The sequence below is a fragment of the Dipteris shenzhenensis genome, chromosome 8 (assembly GCF_047967505.1).
Source record: "Dipteris shenzhenensis isolate YYH24624 ecotype China chromosome 8, Dip_SZ_1.0, whole genome shotgun sequence".
NCBI classification, from domain to species: domain Eukaryota; kingdom Viridiplantae; phylum Streptophyta; class Polypodiopsida; order Gleicheniales; family Dipteridaceae; genus Dipteris; species Dipteris shenzhenensis.
Window position 1 is genome coordinate 13,220,395 of NC_141603.1, and position 16,150 is coordinate 13,236,544.

Sequence of the window (16,150 nt, forward strand, 5' to 3'; positions counted from 1 at the left end):
AAAAAAACCTTTAGATGATCTTAAATGCTCACTCCTGTTTTCTCTCAAAACTTATCGTGTTCATACTTTAGCACAAAATGTATGTTGCCTACCCCTTATTGAAGCATTATCATCTATTTGGGAGATGATTTAATGGAGTATGGTAGTATGGTATTGACACCATTCCCATTTTTGTGGTGATCGTGGTTTATGATGTTACCCTCAATTTACCAATGAAGATCCACTATGTATTTTTTGTTAACATAGGGAAGTGTTAGGAGAACCTACCACTAGGATTTTCCTTTAAGATGATTATAAGGAGATTTGTATAAAAACAAATTGCAAAAGCAGGGCCTTAGTGGACTGTCCACCTTGTTTTTATCTCAATCGTAGTATTGACAATTTCAAACTTTGACTTGCAAATTAACAAGAGCATGTGGCTCTTAGAATTGTCATGCACTCCCCTTACTTTCTAAAGCAAATTCAAGATATGTGATTCATGAGAATGGAACAAGTGCATTTTCAAAAAAGTGGTTTGATGATGGGGAACCTACACCTGTAAACACATGCAATGTCATTTAAAGAGAGTCACACTTACATCATAAATATAGAATAATCTACTCCAACCTCCAACTCTTCAAGCCTCCTTTTTTTTGGCCAAGGCTGACCACCCTCCTAATATATTTGGCATTTTCGTAAAAAAAAATAAATAAAAACTCTTCAAGCCTCCCATGGTCATCATTTGTGGTTGCTACCTTCATCTCCAAGTGAGAGCATTTTGAGGGTAAGTGTGAAGTGATATAAATAAATGAAGCTTATGAGATCTCCATCAAGAAAGGAGGTGTAGTGGAGGCATGCAATGTGCCAAGCAGTGTTTGAGGGGAAAAAAAGGGCGCAAACAGCAAGTTTCCTATTGAATGGCAATCAAATCGGCAAATTAGAAATTCCAACAGAAAATTGACTAGCAGTAAAACTGGAGATCCTAAAATTCCAATCGCCTGTAATCCAAACAGCCAATTAGAAAATTTGACAAGTTGGAAAGCTGGGGCTCCCTTTTCCCCCTTTTCCGGAACCCTGGTGCCAAGGGCTGTGCGCTCATGAGTGGGGCAATCATAAATATAGTTTTGTCTCTCATGGCATGCAATGTTCCATGGGCAAAGGCGGTTAAATGGTCAAAGGGAACGTGGGGAGCAAGGGACCTTTAATTGAAAAGCACCTATAGCTAAATGGGCAAGAAGAAGGATGGATGTGGCATGTGCTGGTGAAGGGGTGAGCAATGAAGAGACACATGGAAAAGGATGGAAGGTGGGCGAGAAATGCCATGCATGTTTCTGAGATGTACTTGCAGATACATACATAGATTGTGGGCACCAGAGATAGTTGCCCACGGTTAGTTGAGAAATATTTGAGTTTTGATAACAACCTTGCAACAGCATATTATAAATATCTCTGTCCCTATAGCCCATTTAGTGAGCGTTTACTACATTTGGGGGTTTGAATCCTTGCTTGCAAGCAACGTTTTCAAAGAGCAAAACTATATTTGCAGAAGAAGACACAGTTAAGACCCATTTCCACCATCAGAAGCATCATTGCTTGCTACATTTCTTCTTGTGTGTGAGTTCAAATCTTATGTGAGTTCTATAGCTTCAATCGTTCAGATCTTCTTGTGTGTGAGTTCAAATCTTATGTGAGTTCTACAGCTTCAATCTCTGCACCTGCTTCCATCTGAAGGAACAATAGCTCCTCTGTTTCTGATCAGGAGCAAAAGTCTCTCTCTGCAAGAGCTCCAACCTCTTTGTATGCAAAATCTCTTTTGCAAAAGGGGCCCATTTCAGTGCTCCTTCCTGCAAAAGAGCTCTGTCTCCTGTTGTACTGAGCTCCATAGCTTTCTACCCCTGTCTGTTTGTCTGTTTCTCTGTTGAGCTCAGCTGGGATACAAGCACACCTCTGACTTGGTGGTGACAAGCGTGCAGAATAAGCTCCAACCATCCAGCATCAGTCCTAGCATATTCTTCCAGTAGATTCCACCTCTTCTTCTTCCACACCCACCTTTTCCTGCACACACATTGCACCTTCCTCCTCACCCTCCAAAGCTTTGTAGATTGCTTCAAATCTCACCTTTCTCTTTTTCTTTTACTATTAGTCGGTGCATCCCCACTTCTCCAACCATCACTGCACAGCAATAGCATACCTCCTCTGCTTGTTTTGGGCTCCAAGCTCCCTTTTTCGTCCTCACTCTCCCCTCCCCCTGCTTCATTTCTCGCATCTTTCCTTTCTCTTTAGCTCTTTGCTCTCAAATGGCCACCTTGGACATGGATGCATTGGTGAATCGGGCCACCCAACATGCTGGAGGTTTTCCCAAAACGAAGATCATCTGTACTCTTGGTCCTAAGTCCAGAGATGTGCCTATCATCGAGCGCTTGCTGCAGGCTGGCATGAGCGTCGCAAGGTTCAATTTTTCTCACGGATCGCACGAATATCATCAGGAGACTTTGGACAATCTCAGGATTGCCCAACAGAACACTCAGATTATGTGCGCGGTTATGCTCGACACCAAGGTGGGCATCGGAACCCTGCACGCGATTTTCGTGTCGTGTTTGCTCTGATGTTTTTACGTTGATTTCTCCGCGCTGCTTTTGGTCGGCGCTGGTAGTTTAAGCCTGCTGTGTGTAGTGTAGAGCGTGGGACGATCGCTTATTGAAAGGTGAGCTCATTTCCGATGAGTTCATACAACTGCTTGCGGTGATTTTGGCCCATTTCAAGTTTCAAGGGGACCCCAGCTTACAGCTCTTCCAATACGCCGTGTTTTGATGATGTGTTTTGAATCAATGTTTTGAAGCTCTGTACGAGATCCTGTTTGGTTTGTTACGTTAATGGAGTCACAATTTTTGTTGACCCTTTGATCTGTTCACCTAATTTATTTGAGTCACATGGTCCACGATTTTTGGTTATAGGTGAGACTAGTGACGAGGTTTTGCATTCGTGATGCTAGCCGATATCTTTTTAGAGCTGTTTGGTTTCGACGCTGAACGATGGTCACTGGCGACGGGGTGATCAGAATGTAGCAGTTTTTTGTGGAGTGCCGTTGCATTCGCAACTCTTCAGGAATCTATTTGTCGTAGTCCGCTTGTTTCTTTGGTGTGATAGACGCGTTCAGTTGCACTACGTTCCGTATAGATAGCCTTACAAGGCAACAATCTATGAACGGATTTTAACCTACAACAGTCCATTCAGTTGGCAGGCAACAATGGCGTCAATGTTCCCAGGAACTGAGAACCAAGTAGGTGGCGTACTAGCCCATGCCGATCAAACTCATCCGGTTGGGCTAACTGGCTTAGCTAGACAGGCTGAGATGGTTGAGCAGACCAGGCCTGTCAACCTGGCTGCACCAGTCTGGAGGTGGCAGGTCCATCTGATAATTACTCGTCCTCGGTAAATGTTGTAGGGGTGTAATGTTAGTTGCCCTTTCAGGAGGCAAATCTATCCTTCCATAGAAGCAAATTCTCATATATGTCTTCATTAATTGAGAGGGCCTGTCAAGAACCTTGCGACAGCCATGGAGAGAGCTTCAAGTGGTACCAGAAACAGCCAGAGTAGATAAGCTACCAGACGCCTGCAGAGAGTACTGCATATCATTCGGTTGATAGGCAACAATGCTGTCAGCGTACCAAGTAGGAGGCTTCCTAGGCCATCATCGGTTGGTCTTACTATGCCTCGTCGACATAGCCCGTCTGGTTGGGCTCACATATTTGGCTGGCCTGGCTGACATGGTTGAGCAGGCTACGCCTCATTGCTCGTAACGTGCTAACTTCAAATATGAAATACCAAGTCTTGCTTAGGTTGGGGAAGGTGGGGATGAAATTGGCTTGCTTACTGAGCTTGTCAAACAACTCCCTTCCTCCGTCATCTGTAGAGGGCAATCTCTTCTCTCAAAGCACAAATGCACAAATATAAAATTATGAGCGGACGCAATAACAGATTTAAGAACTCATCATTAAGATGGCGCTCAAATCTACCAATCTTATTGTGCGTTTACAAGCTTATAAAAGAGCTGAGCTCTCAACACCATAAATCATGGGAATGACTCTACTAACAGGACTACTTACATATGAAGAAAGTGAACCCTAAAGAAGAAATTCACCACCACACAGCAGGTCAGCAGCTCCACACAAGTTGGTAGTTCCACTGGACAGCTCAGGCCTCTTCTGACAGGCAGGCTAGGCTCTCTGCTCATGAGCCCTGTATTATGCATGAAAGCTACTCAAGAAGGTTGAATAGTTGGCTGCCACATGTCTGCACCATATAAGGATACTTGCTTGAGATTTTTGCCCTTTTGTCTTTGATGGTGAGGCGCCTAAGGCTAACAGAGCACTCTTGGATAGGGCAATGGCTGCAACAATAGTGCTGGAAGTTTATAAGGATGCATTGGCATGGTTGACATTGTGTGACATGTTTGACCACATCACTCCAAAGATCTATTTACAGTAAAAACTCTGCCTGAACCCAGGCACAAGTCAGTGTGACATATGCCCTACATTGGAAAGTAGTTCTTCTCTTTGTGACGCAAACATTCTATATGTGCAGTCTTGAACTAAGTAGATCCTGTCTTCAAACCACAGTCTAAAAATGTGACAGGATTTTTTTGTGTGGTGCCTGAAGCAGCATTCATTGCAGATCTTGCAACATTACAGGAAAACTCTGATGGCAATGCCATACTCTTGGATGTTCCCATGAAACAATTTAGCAATTCTGGTCCATGGTATTACTGGCACAAAAAATAGCGAGGCTTAGTTTCATTGACCTATCTGTAATATGAAGACAGTGATTTCTTTCAGTCCCAGGGCAAGTGTTGATTTCTGTGGTATCTTTGTGAATGTTTTTGTAAATGGAGAAAGTATGTTTATGCTGTGCTGTGGATGCCACAGGAGTTATTCTAGCAAAGTTGAGCTCTCGGTTTCATGAAGTTCAAGATGCCATCATTAATTCATAAGCTATTTTTTGACTCCCGGTATTGTGCTATGGGCTCTTGATTGCAGGGTCCTGAAATTCGGACTGGATTTTTGGAGGATGGTAAGCCTGTGCAACTATTTGAGGGTCAAGAGTTAACTATCTCCACTGATTACAGCCTGAAGGGCAACTCCAAAATGATAACTATGAGCTACAAGAAGTTAGCACATGACGTGAGGCCAGGAAGTACTATTTTATGTGCTGATGGCTCAATTTCTCTTTCTGTTTTGTCATGTGACACTGATACCGGGACTGTAAAGGTCAGATGTGAGAATACAGCAGTATTGGGTGAGAGAAAGAATGTCAATTTACCTGGGGTAGTTGTCGATCTTCCCACTCTAACGGATAAAGATGTGGATGATATTTCGAATTGGGGTGTGCCAAACAAGATAGATATCATCGCCCTTTCTTTTGTTCGGAAAGGTTCAGACCTTGTTTCTGTTCGGAATTTACTTGGCAAGAATGCAAAGAGTATATATCTCATGTCAAAGGTACAAATCTTTCCTACGTTTGCCCTTTTTTATATGCTTGTTTACGCCAAATGTTTTATTTAGGTTTGAATGTGTTGATTTTAGTTTTTGGGGGTATTACCTAATTGCTCGTAGACTTTTATGGCAGCCTTCATGCTATCTGGTCCTGGAATCATGTCTGTGCAGTGTGATCTCTGTCCATAGCAGAAATTATTATTCTTTTCTTAAATGGCCATAACTTGTGTCATATGTGAACCCGTGCTTGGAAGTTTAAGTGTCTAAGCCAGTTTGAGCATATGCCAAAAATATACGGGAAATGCAGTTGGGAACGTAGTGTTTTGCATAAAGGTCTTACAGATTTTTTCCCTTTGTGGTTGGGCTGTTGAATCAACATTTCTGTGGCATTTGATTTTGTAAGTGATTCCTATCAAAGTTTCGTGGCCCTTTTCTAATGCAAATACGTATTGGAGACTTAGTGGGTGAGTAACTTATGGGATGAATGGCTCTTTACAAGTGTTCAAAACTTTCGAAGATTCTCAATTTGAGGTAATTTGTATGTGCGGGCTTCTATGTTTAGCAACACACCAGGAAATTGCTTGCACATGTTTGGTAGACTGCCACCAACCTTTTTGGTCAGCTTATCTTCAGATTACCGCCTTCAAAGATGTTTCTGAAAAGACTCAGCTTCGGAAGCAAGGGCTGGTTTACAACCTAGTATTCACACCTAAGTGAGTATTGATGTTAAGGCTAAACTTTGAGATATGATGCATTCAGCTTCAATAGTCGAGTTGATGAAAGAAGATTTACTATGGGCATCATTAAAAAGCAAGAATGGAGATACAATCAAGACGGTCTGCACAAAGTCAAATGGGCTTTGAGTGCTTCTGCCGTATTAGCGGACATGCAAATTTCACCTTGTGAAGTTTTCGTCCAAGTTGCGGCCTGCTGGTATTGTGATAATTCTTTCTATCTTAAATGGTGCATTGCCCTATCAGCTAGATTTAGATTTAGGTTGTGTTTTTAGAGGATGAGTTTGGGAATGTTCCTGGATTCATCTAGGTATATAGAAGCCGAGGGATGAACGAAAGCCTTATAAAGGAAAGTCAAAATTTTCCTCAGAACAGATCGAGACCTTCTGAAAAGAGGGAAAGTGTTTTGGATGCGGGACAGCAGGACACTTGGCAGATGACTGTCCTGAAAGATCCAAGAATTCAAAGGACTAGGAAAAGCCAAGAGAACCGTTAAAGCTTTTGGTGGGTGCAGTCCTGAATGTACTAGGGGGAGTGGCCAATCCAAAGGCCAGAGAACTGTCTTTTGTGGGGTAAAGTCAAAGGTCAGAACGTTTTGATTTTGTTCGATGTTGGAGTAACAGAACTTTATTTCTCATGACCTAGCCGTGCGGTTAGGAATTAAGATCAAAGAGCTAGGGCAATCCCTTGATACTTGACAGATCTTTCGGGGGACAGTCAATACCAGTGACACCGCTCATTGGAAACCTTAGGATCCATATTCAAGATTATGTGGATCACGAGGACTTTATGGTTTCACCTTTGGAACAAAATGATGTAGTTTTGGGAATGCCTTAGTTCTATCTGAAAGAAGTTCATCTCAAGATGTTGAAAAGACACTTGTTTTTAATCATAGATGAAGAGAACATCATACTGTTGCTAAGGGAAAAGGAGGGACTACTCCTGTTGTATCCAACATTTCCGTTGGAAAATTACAAGTCTTCCATTTCAACTTACATGATTTATGTTAGAAAAAGAGAATGAAATAAAAGTTGAGCTGGACTCTCCAGACCAAGAAAAAATCAGTTTCTGGATACTTTCAAAGACTCTAGAGGACCACGCCATTGAGCTAATTCCAAGGAATGAGCCTCTTAATTGACCACCTTATGGAGTGAGTGCAGCTCAGGCCGAGGAGATCATGGCTTGGGTATTGGATTTGCTTTCCAAAGGACTAATTTGACCTAGTTCCTCTCCTTTTGCTCGACTGTGTTATTAGAAGAAAGATTGGTCATGTAGAAAGTGTGTGGACTCTCAAGTCCTCAACAATGATGACGGTCAAGAATAGGTTTTCGATTCCATGCATTGATGATGTGTTAGATCGATTAAAAGGAGCCCCTATTCTCAGTAGGATTCACTTGAAGAGTGGCTATCATCAGATCAAAGATCAAAGCCATGTAGGAATGGCCCGAGTTGCAAACAATGCATAGTTTTTAAGGGCTATGTTCATACTACATGAGGTTCATCAGACACTTCGCTGTTATACAGCCTTGTTACATGACTTGACCAAGAAATTTGCAGTATTCCATTGAGAGAGCGACAAAGGATAGCTTTCAATATTCTCAAGGAGAAGTTAACCACAAGACCAATTCTTTATGTTCCGATTTATACCAGCCCTTTGATGTGGGTTGTGATGCTTGTGGAGAGTGTGTTGTAGCTGCTCTACATCAAAATGGATATGTGGTTACCTACGAAAGTAGGAGATTGCAAGATGCGGAGAGACATATGGGGACATATGAGAAAGAGATGTGCGCTGTAATTTATGTTCTGACAATCTGGAAACACTTTTTTTTGGGGGCTAATTTCATTGTTAAGACAGATTGCCAAAGTCTCAGGTACTTTTTGACCCAAACCAAGCTCTCAGAAAAACTCTTCAAATTGGCAAACTTTTTGTCGATATTCCATTTTCAGATTGTCCATACTCCAGAAGCATAGAATTGTGTAGCAGGTGCCTTTTCTAGGAGGCCCCTAGCAAATATTGTCACCATTGCCTTTTTGCGGAAAAAAAAAAATTGTCACCATTGCTCATCATAGGGACCTTGAAAACATGAAAGAGCACTATTTACAAGACTGAGACTTTGGGAAAGATCATGGAATATATTCAGCAAGGCCAATCGACAAGCCAATATTCTCTCAAGGATGGATATCATCGTGAAGGATGATTATTTGTGTGACCCATGATATGCGAATGAAAGTAATGGAGGAATCTCATGCACCGCCTCATGCAAGACATTGAGGTATCTATACCACAACCCAAGCTATTGAAAGGTGGTACTTTTGGCCAGGTATGTGGAAGGACGTCCACAAATTTGTGACGGAATGCCTTCCTTGCCAAAAGTTAAAACTGGGCTGTTGATGCCACTTCCAATTTCTCAAGCCCCATGGGAAAGTATAGCCATGGATTTCATCTTTGATCTACCGGATTTGGACTATCATTGACAGATTTTGTAAACAAGTTCACTTTATTCTCTTTATCACATGGTAAAATTGTATATGGTATAAATCTCCAAGCACCATGGGTTGCCTAAGTCAATTGTAAGTGACAAAGACTCCCAAATGACTATTTTGTTTTGGAGAGCTTTATTTGACAACATGGGACAAAGTTAGTTTTTTTCCTTCCTCTTTTCACCCCTGTTAGACGGTCCAAGTGAGATTGCAAATTCCACGATGTTAGATCTCTTGAAATGCTATGTGTGCTGGGTGCGGGAAACAGAGAGGAATGCAAGGGAGCAAACAACAAGCTGAAGCAAACGTGAGTACTTTCAAATGGATAATGAGAGAGTACAAAGGGGTGGCCTATATGACTTGAAGTACCAGTGAAGTCAACCTAAGGGTTGACTGAGTCCTAAGACTAGCCTACAAGGCCATACCAAGGCTAACTGCTAACAAACCCCCCTCCATGGCATGGCTGAAGTATCTTGGATACATAGCAGGTATACCTGGAAACAATATCATGGCTGCATATATTCGTCTAAAATGGATAGCAACCTATGATAGTACAGGGAGATCAACATCATGTAATAAATGATGCCAAGTGTAAGGCATGCGAAAAAGCCTCAAACTAGGGCCGTGGTATAGCCTTCGTGAAGTGATCTAATAAGTTGTCCTCCGTGGGAACATAGGATATGTGTATTTCTCTAGCTGACTGCCGCTCTCGAACATAATGATAATGAACCTCAATGCGCTTTGTGCGTGCATGAAACACTGGGTTTCTCGTAGTAGCCAAAGCATCGTAGTAGAAGCTGGTTGGCTAATGTCAAGATCTGCGAGTAGCTTATAGAGCGAGACACACACTATTGTAGCTGTGAAGGCTGCCCTGTATTCAGCTTCACAACTGGAATTAGTAACTGTAGGCTGCTTCTTGCTGAACCATGAAATGCATGAGCATCCAAGCATGAAATAGTTGCCACTGTGGGACACTCTCGTGTCATAACAACCTGCTCAGTCACTGTCCGTGAAAGCATGTAAGACCAGTGGAGATTCATCACAATAGAACAGTCCCAAATTTTGTGTGGCCTTCAAGTAATGGAAGACCCGTGTGGCCTTCAAGTAATGGAAGACCCGCTTCACTACTAGCCAATGCTGTGTACTAGGTATGTGCATGTACCTGCTCAACTGAGGGACGGCATACTGAAGATCAGGCCGGGTATGACATAAATAAATAAGGCAGCCCACAACCCGTTGATAAAGGATGGCATCAAACGGTGCACTCCCATCCTTTTGAGGAGAAACGAAAGCCAGGCTCCAATGGTGTAGAAACTAGCTTGTAATCTTGAAACTTGAAGCGGTCTAAGAGCTGTCCAATGTACTAGGACGGACTCATCATTATACCCCCTTTAACATATGCAAACTAGATGCCCAAGTAATAGTGCAACTGGTCTATATCTGTCATGGCAAAAGATTTTTGCAAAGCTGCCTTGAAATCTGCAATTTTATGCAAGTTTTGCCCAGTGATAAAGCGTGTCATCCACATATAGAATCAAAATCAGAAATTCTGCTTCACTCTTCCGGACATAAATAATATCCTCCGTAGGGCTGTTGTGAAACCCAAGGCACAGCAAAAAAGAATGTATCTTGGCACTTAGGTCACACACTAGACACATCATAGCACTCGATGTGCCTTTACAACACACACACAAACACAATACCATGCCGGTGGTGCCTGCTTCAAACCATAAAGAGCCTTTTTAAGCCGGCATACCTTAGTTTCAGACCCTGGAAGTTCAAATCCTTTAGGCTGAGTGACATAGACCTCTCCACTAAATCCCCGTGAAGGAAGGCAGCCTTGATGTCCAATTGATGGACCTCCCAATGCTTGTGAGATGCAAGAGCAATGACACAGCAAAACGGGAGCAAATGTCTTTTCAACGTCAATACCATGTTGCTTGGCATAACCTTTCGCAACAAGCAAAGCTTTGTAGCGATCAACACTGCCATCAGCTTTGTGCTTTTGTAAACCTACTTTGCACTGATGGCACACTTGCCTACAGGCAAATCACACAAGTCCCATGTGCCATTTGCTTGAATGGAATCTAGTTCAGCTCTGATGGCCTGCATCCATTCAGGACTTTCAAATGCATCTTTGTGACATAGAGGCTCCTCATTACAAGCAGTGGCAATGGAAGCAACATTCAGCTCAAGTAAATTGCCATGCATCTGTTTTTGTTTCTCTCTAGTGCGGGCAACCAAGGGTGCATCTTGCTTGCTGTCCCTATACAAAATACTTGCGGGCAAGCCTAATGTCCCTTGATGGGGCTCGCGATAGGCGCGGTGCTGCCCTATTTCTACACCCCTCTCAGTGCCTGTCTGTGGGCCTATACCTAGTGGGAGTGCCGAGTGACGGTTTGCCCTTGCTGGTCGCAAGCTGACCGAGAAGTCTACTACAGGTTTGCAGTTGGGTCTTTCAGCAGGTTCTCTCAGTAACCTTACCAATCACATTGGACAGTGGGGTTACGAGTTCTCCGATATCTGAAGGGAATTCAGACGTTGGTATCTTCTACACTAACTTAGGTTGGGGAGAGGGGGGGGGGGGGGGTGACGAGTGATGGCTTGCCCTTGCTGGTCGCAAGCTGATCGAGAAGTCATCACACGGGAGGTTTTGGATAGTTGGACTTGCTCTTTTCAGTATGGCGGTGGAAGGGGGATTGGTCTTCTCCTTGCATGTTGGGTCTCTGATATCTCAAAGACCCCCCTTCAGTACTAGCAGTTATGGGACTTATCCCATGCACTTGGTGCAAGCGTGTAGCCTATATAAAGGCTTGTACTTCACTTGTCATGTCATACTTGATGAATGAATGAAGTCCTTCCTCATGTCTTCATTTGAGTATCATTTCCTCGCACCCTAACCTTCTCTCTCTCTCTCTCTCCACCATGTTTCTAACATGGACAAGGGTGTTTTGGCTATCCAAGATTCCTACTGTAAGAGGAACATGACATGTTGTTTTGGCCATCCAAGATGAGTGGAATCTATCTTGTACACGTGTATAGGCTGTACACTCTAGAAGGTGTGCTTAATGTCCTCAGTACAAAATAGAAAAAGCCTGTTTTTTGCAAAGATTCGACTCTTGTCCAACTAAATCGTTAGCAGCCCATCTTACATCTCAAGTGGTGTGAACTTGTCTGGTAGATATGGATGTGTTTGGAGCCCTTGTCAATGACAGGTATATTTGCTGTGCATAATTTCTGTTTTCCTCTCTAGAAACCCTAATTGATTTGCGCTGCAAGAATTTTGTACATGACTAGAAAATCACATAAATTCAAATTGAGAGAGAGAGAGAGAGAGGGGCAGAAATAACAGCTGCCCCCCCCCCCCCGCCCCCTTGAAGGTCTTTATTGCAATTGAAAATTTGTTTACAAACTCGCTCATAGAGGAGCATCAATCTTATACAACATGAATTCATATGAAGCTCTACTGTTTATAGACTAGGGGCAGCTCTAAAAGCTGGAGCTTTCAACCAGTAAACGTTGGCTGAATTTCGTTGTTCACAAGGATGGGCACCGAAAAAGCTGGAATTCGTGATTTGCTCCATGTGGCCCCTTCCTAAAGATTTTGATCGTTTTTGGTTTCTTGGAGATGGCTTCGCAAGCATGGCAAGGATGCCTATTGGCTGGTGTCCTCTGCACCATCTGTCAATTCTCTATGTTCCAATATGTTCTCTCTCTCTCTCTCTCTCTCTCTCTCTCTCTAGATAGATAGATGGATAGATAGATAGATAGATAGATAGATAGATAGATAGAGAGAGAGAGAGAGAGAGAGAGAGAGAGAGAGAGAGAGAGAGAGAGGTGTTCATGTCCTCCCTGACAGTCAATGGGTGGTGAGTTTGAAGCTGTGTTAGTAATTTGTTTTGTTATCCACTGTTTTTTTTAAATTTTCTTCGAAATTGTTTTTGCTGCCTAATTGGTGATGTGTCTAATGAGTATGCGCAGATAGAAAATCAGGAGGGTCTGGTGAATTTTGATGAGATCCTTAGAGAGTCAGATGCAATTATGGTGGCTCGCGGTGATCTAGGCATGGAAATACCTGTTGAGAAGATCTTCTTGGCACAGAAGATGATGATATACAAATGTAATGCATTAGGAAAGCCTGTAGTCACTGCCACCCAGATGCTTGAGTCCATGATCAAGTCCCCTCGTCCGACACGTGCAGAAGCTACTGATGTAGCCAATGCTGTGCTGGATGGAACTGATGCTGTGATGCTTAGTGGGGAGAGTGCTGCAGGGGCTTATCCTGAGCTGGCAGTGCAGACTATGGCTCGTATATGTTTGGAAGCTGAATGGTCCCTTGACTATGATGCAATTTTCAAAGAGGTTATGAGGTCAGTGCCACTTCCAATGAGCCCACTTGAGAGTCTTGCTTCATCTGCAGTACGGACAGCAAATAAGGTCAGGGCTGCCCTCATTGTGGTCCTCACAAGAGGGGGGACAACGGCGAAGCTGGTGGCTAAATATCGTCCATCAGTTCCAATATTAACCGTGGCAGTGCCAGTCTTGACAACTGACAACTTAACATGGTCATGCAGTGAAGAGTCACCTGCGAGGCATAGCCTTGTTTATAGAGGGATGATACCAATGCTTGGTGAGGGATCTGCAAAGGCCACCGATACAGAATCTACTGATTCAATTCTTGATGCAGCACTTAAGGCAGCTACTGCGAAGAGGCTTTGCAACAAAGGTGATGCAGTTGTGGCCCTTCATCGGATTGGATTGGCTTCGGTAATCAAGATTATGGAAGTTAAGTGACACGACTGATATCCCATAATCTCAACGGACATGTTTCTGAGAGTCAAGCTGTTACACGTGAGGTGCAATGGTAGACTTAAAAATTTTGCAGAGATAGATGTCTATGAGCTCTGGACTGGCTGTTGCTGTGATAGCTGCAGTACTCTTGTCTGCAATTTTTATGGACCTTACAAAACAGTAGGTAGATTTTTGCGGTTCTGAAGGCTTCATAAGTGCATATATATAAGTGAGTCATTAATTTCCTGCAATGATACTTTGTTAGAATTCATGTAAGGAGTGCACTAAGGTTTTATTAAAGTGTGGCTTTACAAACTTTTGCAAGATTTTGTTTGCGGCAACATGTGGGGGTGTGGAAATTACACCCACATGAGTTTTTTGATCTTTCTTATGTCGTGAAGCTCATATTAGACAATCATATTCAGTAGAATTGTGTTGAGAAATTTATTCCTTTTGTCGTTCATGAATAAAGTTGAGTTATCTTGGGTCCAATATCACGTTAGTTTCATGGCACTGTGTACTAAGACTGAGCACCACACAAGCAGTTGATATTTTCCTAGCAATGTATTGCTTTAAGACTTTTTCTATTCAAGATAATAGATAGTTGGATGTTGTTAACACCTCATCATTCTACAGACAGCTTACCCAGCTTACACCGTACTGATTGCCATCAGAGAAAAACTGTGTGTGTGAGACCTTTCTTTGAGGAGGGGGAACTTCTGATAGAAAGAGGGCACCAATATATTGGGTGATATCTTCTATGACATTTCGTGTGACTAAGGGGTGAGAAACCAGTAAGTTGATTAGAGTGGCTTTTGGAGCTTCAACATAGCCAAGGGATGTGGCTAGTGTGCATGGATTCCCTGTGACCACGGGGCACCAAAGTCCACGACTATTTTATTAAGGACTAAAGACCTCCAATTATCCGGGGAGGCTTACAAAACACGTAAAAAACTAGATATTAAGCCACAAAAGCTCTCAACACACCTACAGCCAAACTGTCAAAATGGTACGACTGACACACAGTCAAAAAATAATTGCCACATACGAGTACGCAACACATGCAGCACTTCCACACTAGAAGAAGCAACACCAAGATATATAGATTAGTGAATCGACAGGTACAGCTTCATCTGGTTCCAAGAGGCAATCAATGCCAGTGCTGCAGGCCAATCACGTCATGCAGTTGTTGCCAAGCATCGAGGCGTCTCCAGGTTGCAGGCTTCCAACTCTCATGGAGCTGTCTCGAACTGACGCAGAATATGCAGAGAGCTGCATGGGAAACTTCCATGTGGCGTTGTAGAAGCCACCTAAAATTCTAACGTTACCCAACATTGGAGGAGCCTTCGCGAGGTCTCTTTACAGGTGTCGCGGCTATGAGGAGCTGCTGCTTCAAATATTTCTGATGAGAGTGGAGCTGTTGAGCTTTGTGGTCTTTTGCTCAGTTGCTTGGCGTATGCAGTAAACATCTGTTTCTCAGCTGACTTGTCAGTCCTGTGTCTTGTGTTAAGCGTTGTCGTAAGTGGCAAACATACTCCGAGGTCATCCTGAGCACTTTATGTCGCCTTCAATATTTCATGTGATATGTTGGGTGTTCATTTTGGGTTGTGTGTGCTTTGAATTTCAACAGAATGAGGGAATAGTTTTTTTGGGCGTCATTCAACTTTCTGCTATTGGTCTATCTTCTTCCTTCATCTATGATAACTGTGAAGGGATCATCTCAAGATGCTATTTCCATAATTGGAGTTGTGGTGGCCAATTTCTTTCGGTTTATTAGCACTGGCTCTCCTAGAGATGGTGCTTTAGGATTGAGTTGAGTGGGAGTTATGTGATTATTCTTAGTTTTTAAGGAATTTTCAAAATTCTTAGCCTTTACTTTTAGATGGTTGTTGGCTTTTCAGCTTTTAGCTTGTGTGTGCTTTTTACCTCCCTCCAACATGGCTATAAATCAATTCAGGGGCTCCGCTCTCTTTTCATGCTTGAGCTCTCACTAGAACGATTGCCTTGGCTTTCTCTAGCTACAAGTCTTCAAGTCACTTCAAGCTTTTCGGTCGCTTATCTAGGTATCGCGTGTTCGTTTGTGAGCAAGACACTAAAGCTGATTTGCTTGTTAATTGCTGAAGCCGTTGCTTGAAAAAAAATTGCTATCCGAAAAATCGTGTGTCAGAAAAGTAGTTTCACTTGTTTAAAAAAATTCGTTTCCTTGTTGAAAAGGCTTTATGTCAGCTTGGTAGGCTTTATGCCTGTTGATGAAGAGATTGTCGTCTACTGGATCTGTTTATAAAGTAAAGCAAAAAAAACCCCCAGAAAGTTAGCATCAAAACTTTGCATGTATCATTCGTAAAACCTTCAAGGAAAAATAACGTTGACTTATCTTTCAGTTTTAAATCATAGTTTTTTTAAATAAAAAAGTTAGTGGCTTTGTAGTTAGTGTGAGAGCATGCAAATAACTATAGAACTTTGGCAAACCCTAATACATCTTTCGAGTCCCACCCAAGAGGGTCCCCTCAAAACAATGTTACCTTACGAACAAGAGTGGGTTTGTGTCCTTAGACCTACACCTCCTCCGAATTGTCTGCTTGTTAAAGATGGCCTTCTCACATAAGGAGCAATGGCACATGATGGGTAAAGCAAAAGGAACAAGCAGCAGCACCCCAAATCCATTTCTTCTCA

At 42.7% G+C, this 16,150-nt stretch overlaps 1 protein-coding gene across 1 annotated transcript; it reads left to right on the top strand.

The window, feature by feature from the left end:
• Window positions 1–1,930: 1,930 nt before the first annotated feature.
• LOC147899132 (pyruvate kinase, cytosolic isozyme-like) lies at window positions 1,931–13,520 on the top strand. The gene is made up of 3 exons (XM_087377924.1): window positions 1,931–2,537; window positions 5,016–5,477; window positions 12,668–13,520. Exons 1-3 carry the CDS (start codon window positions 2,277–2,279, stop codon window positions 13,478–13,480), a joined length of 1,536 nt encoding a protein of 511 aa, XP_087234050.1. The 5' UTR covers window positions 1,931–2,276; the 3' UTR covers window positions 13,481–13,520.
• The last annotated feature ends 2,630 nt before the right edge of the window (window positions 13,521–16,150 follow it).

What these genes read in the sequence shown, in the direction of transcription:
- LOC147899132 (XM_087377924.1), top strand. Translation starts at nt 2,277, where the DNA reads ATGGCCACCTTGGACATGGATGCATTGGTGAATCGGGCCACCCAACAT. An exon ending in CGGTTATGCTCGACACCAAG is followed by an intron (nt 2,538 to 5,015) that starts GTGGGCATCGGA and finishes TCTTGATTGCAG; the next exon opens with GGTCCTGAAATTCGGACTGG. An exon ending in GTATATATCTCATGTCAAAG is followed by an intron (nt 5,478 to 12,667) that starts GTACAAATCTTT and finishes GAGTATGCGCAG; the next exon opens with ATAGAAAATCAGGAGGGTCT.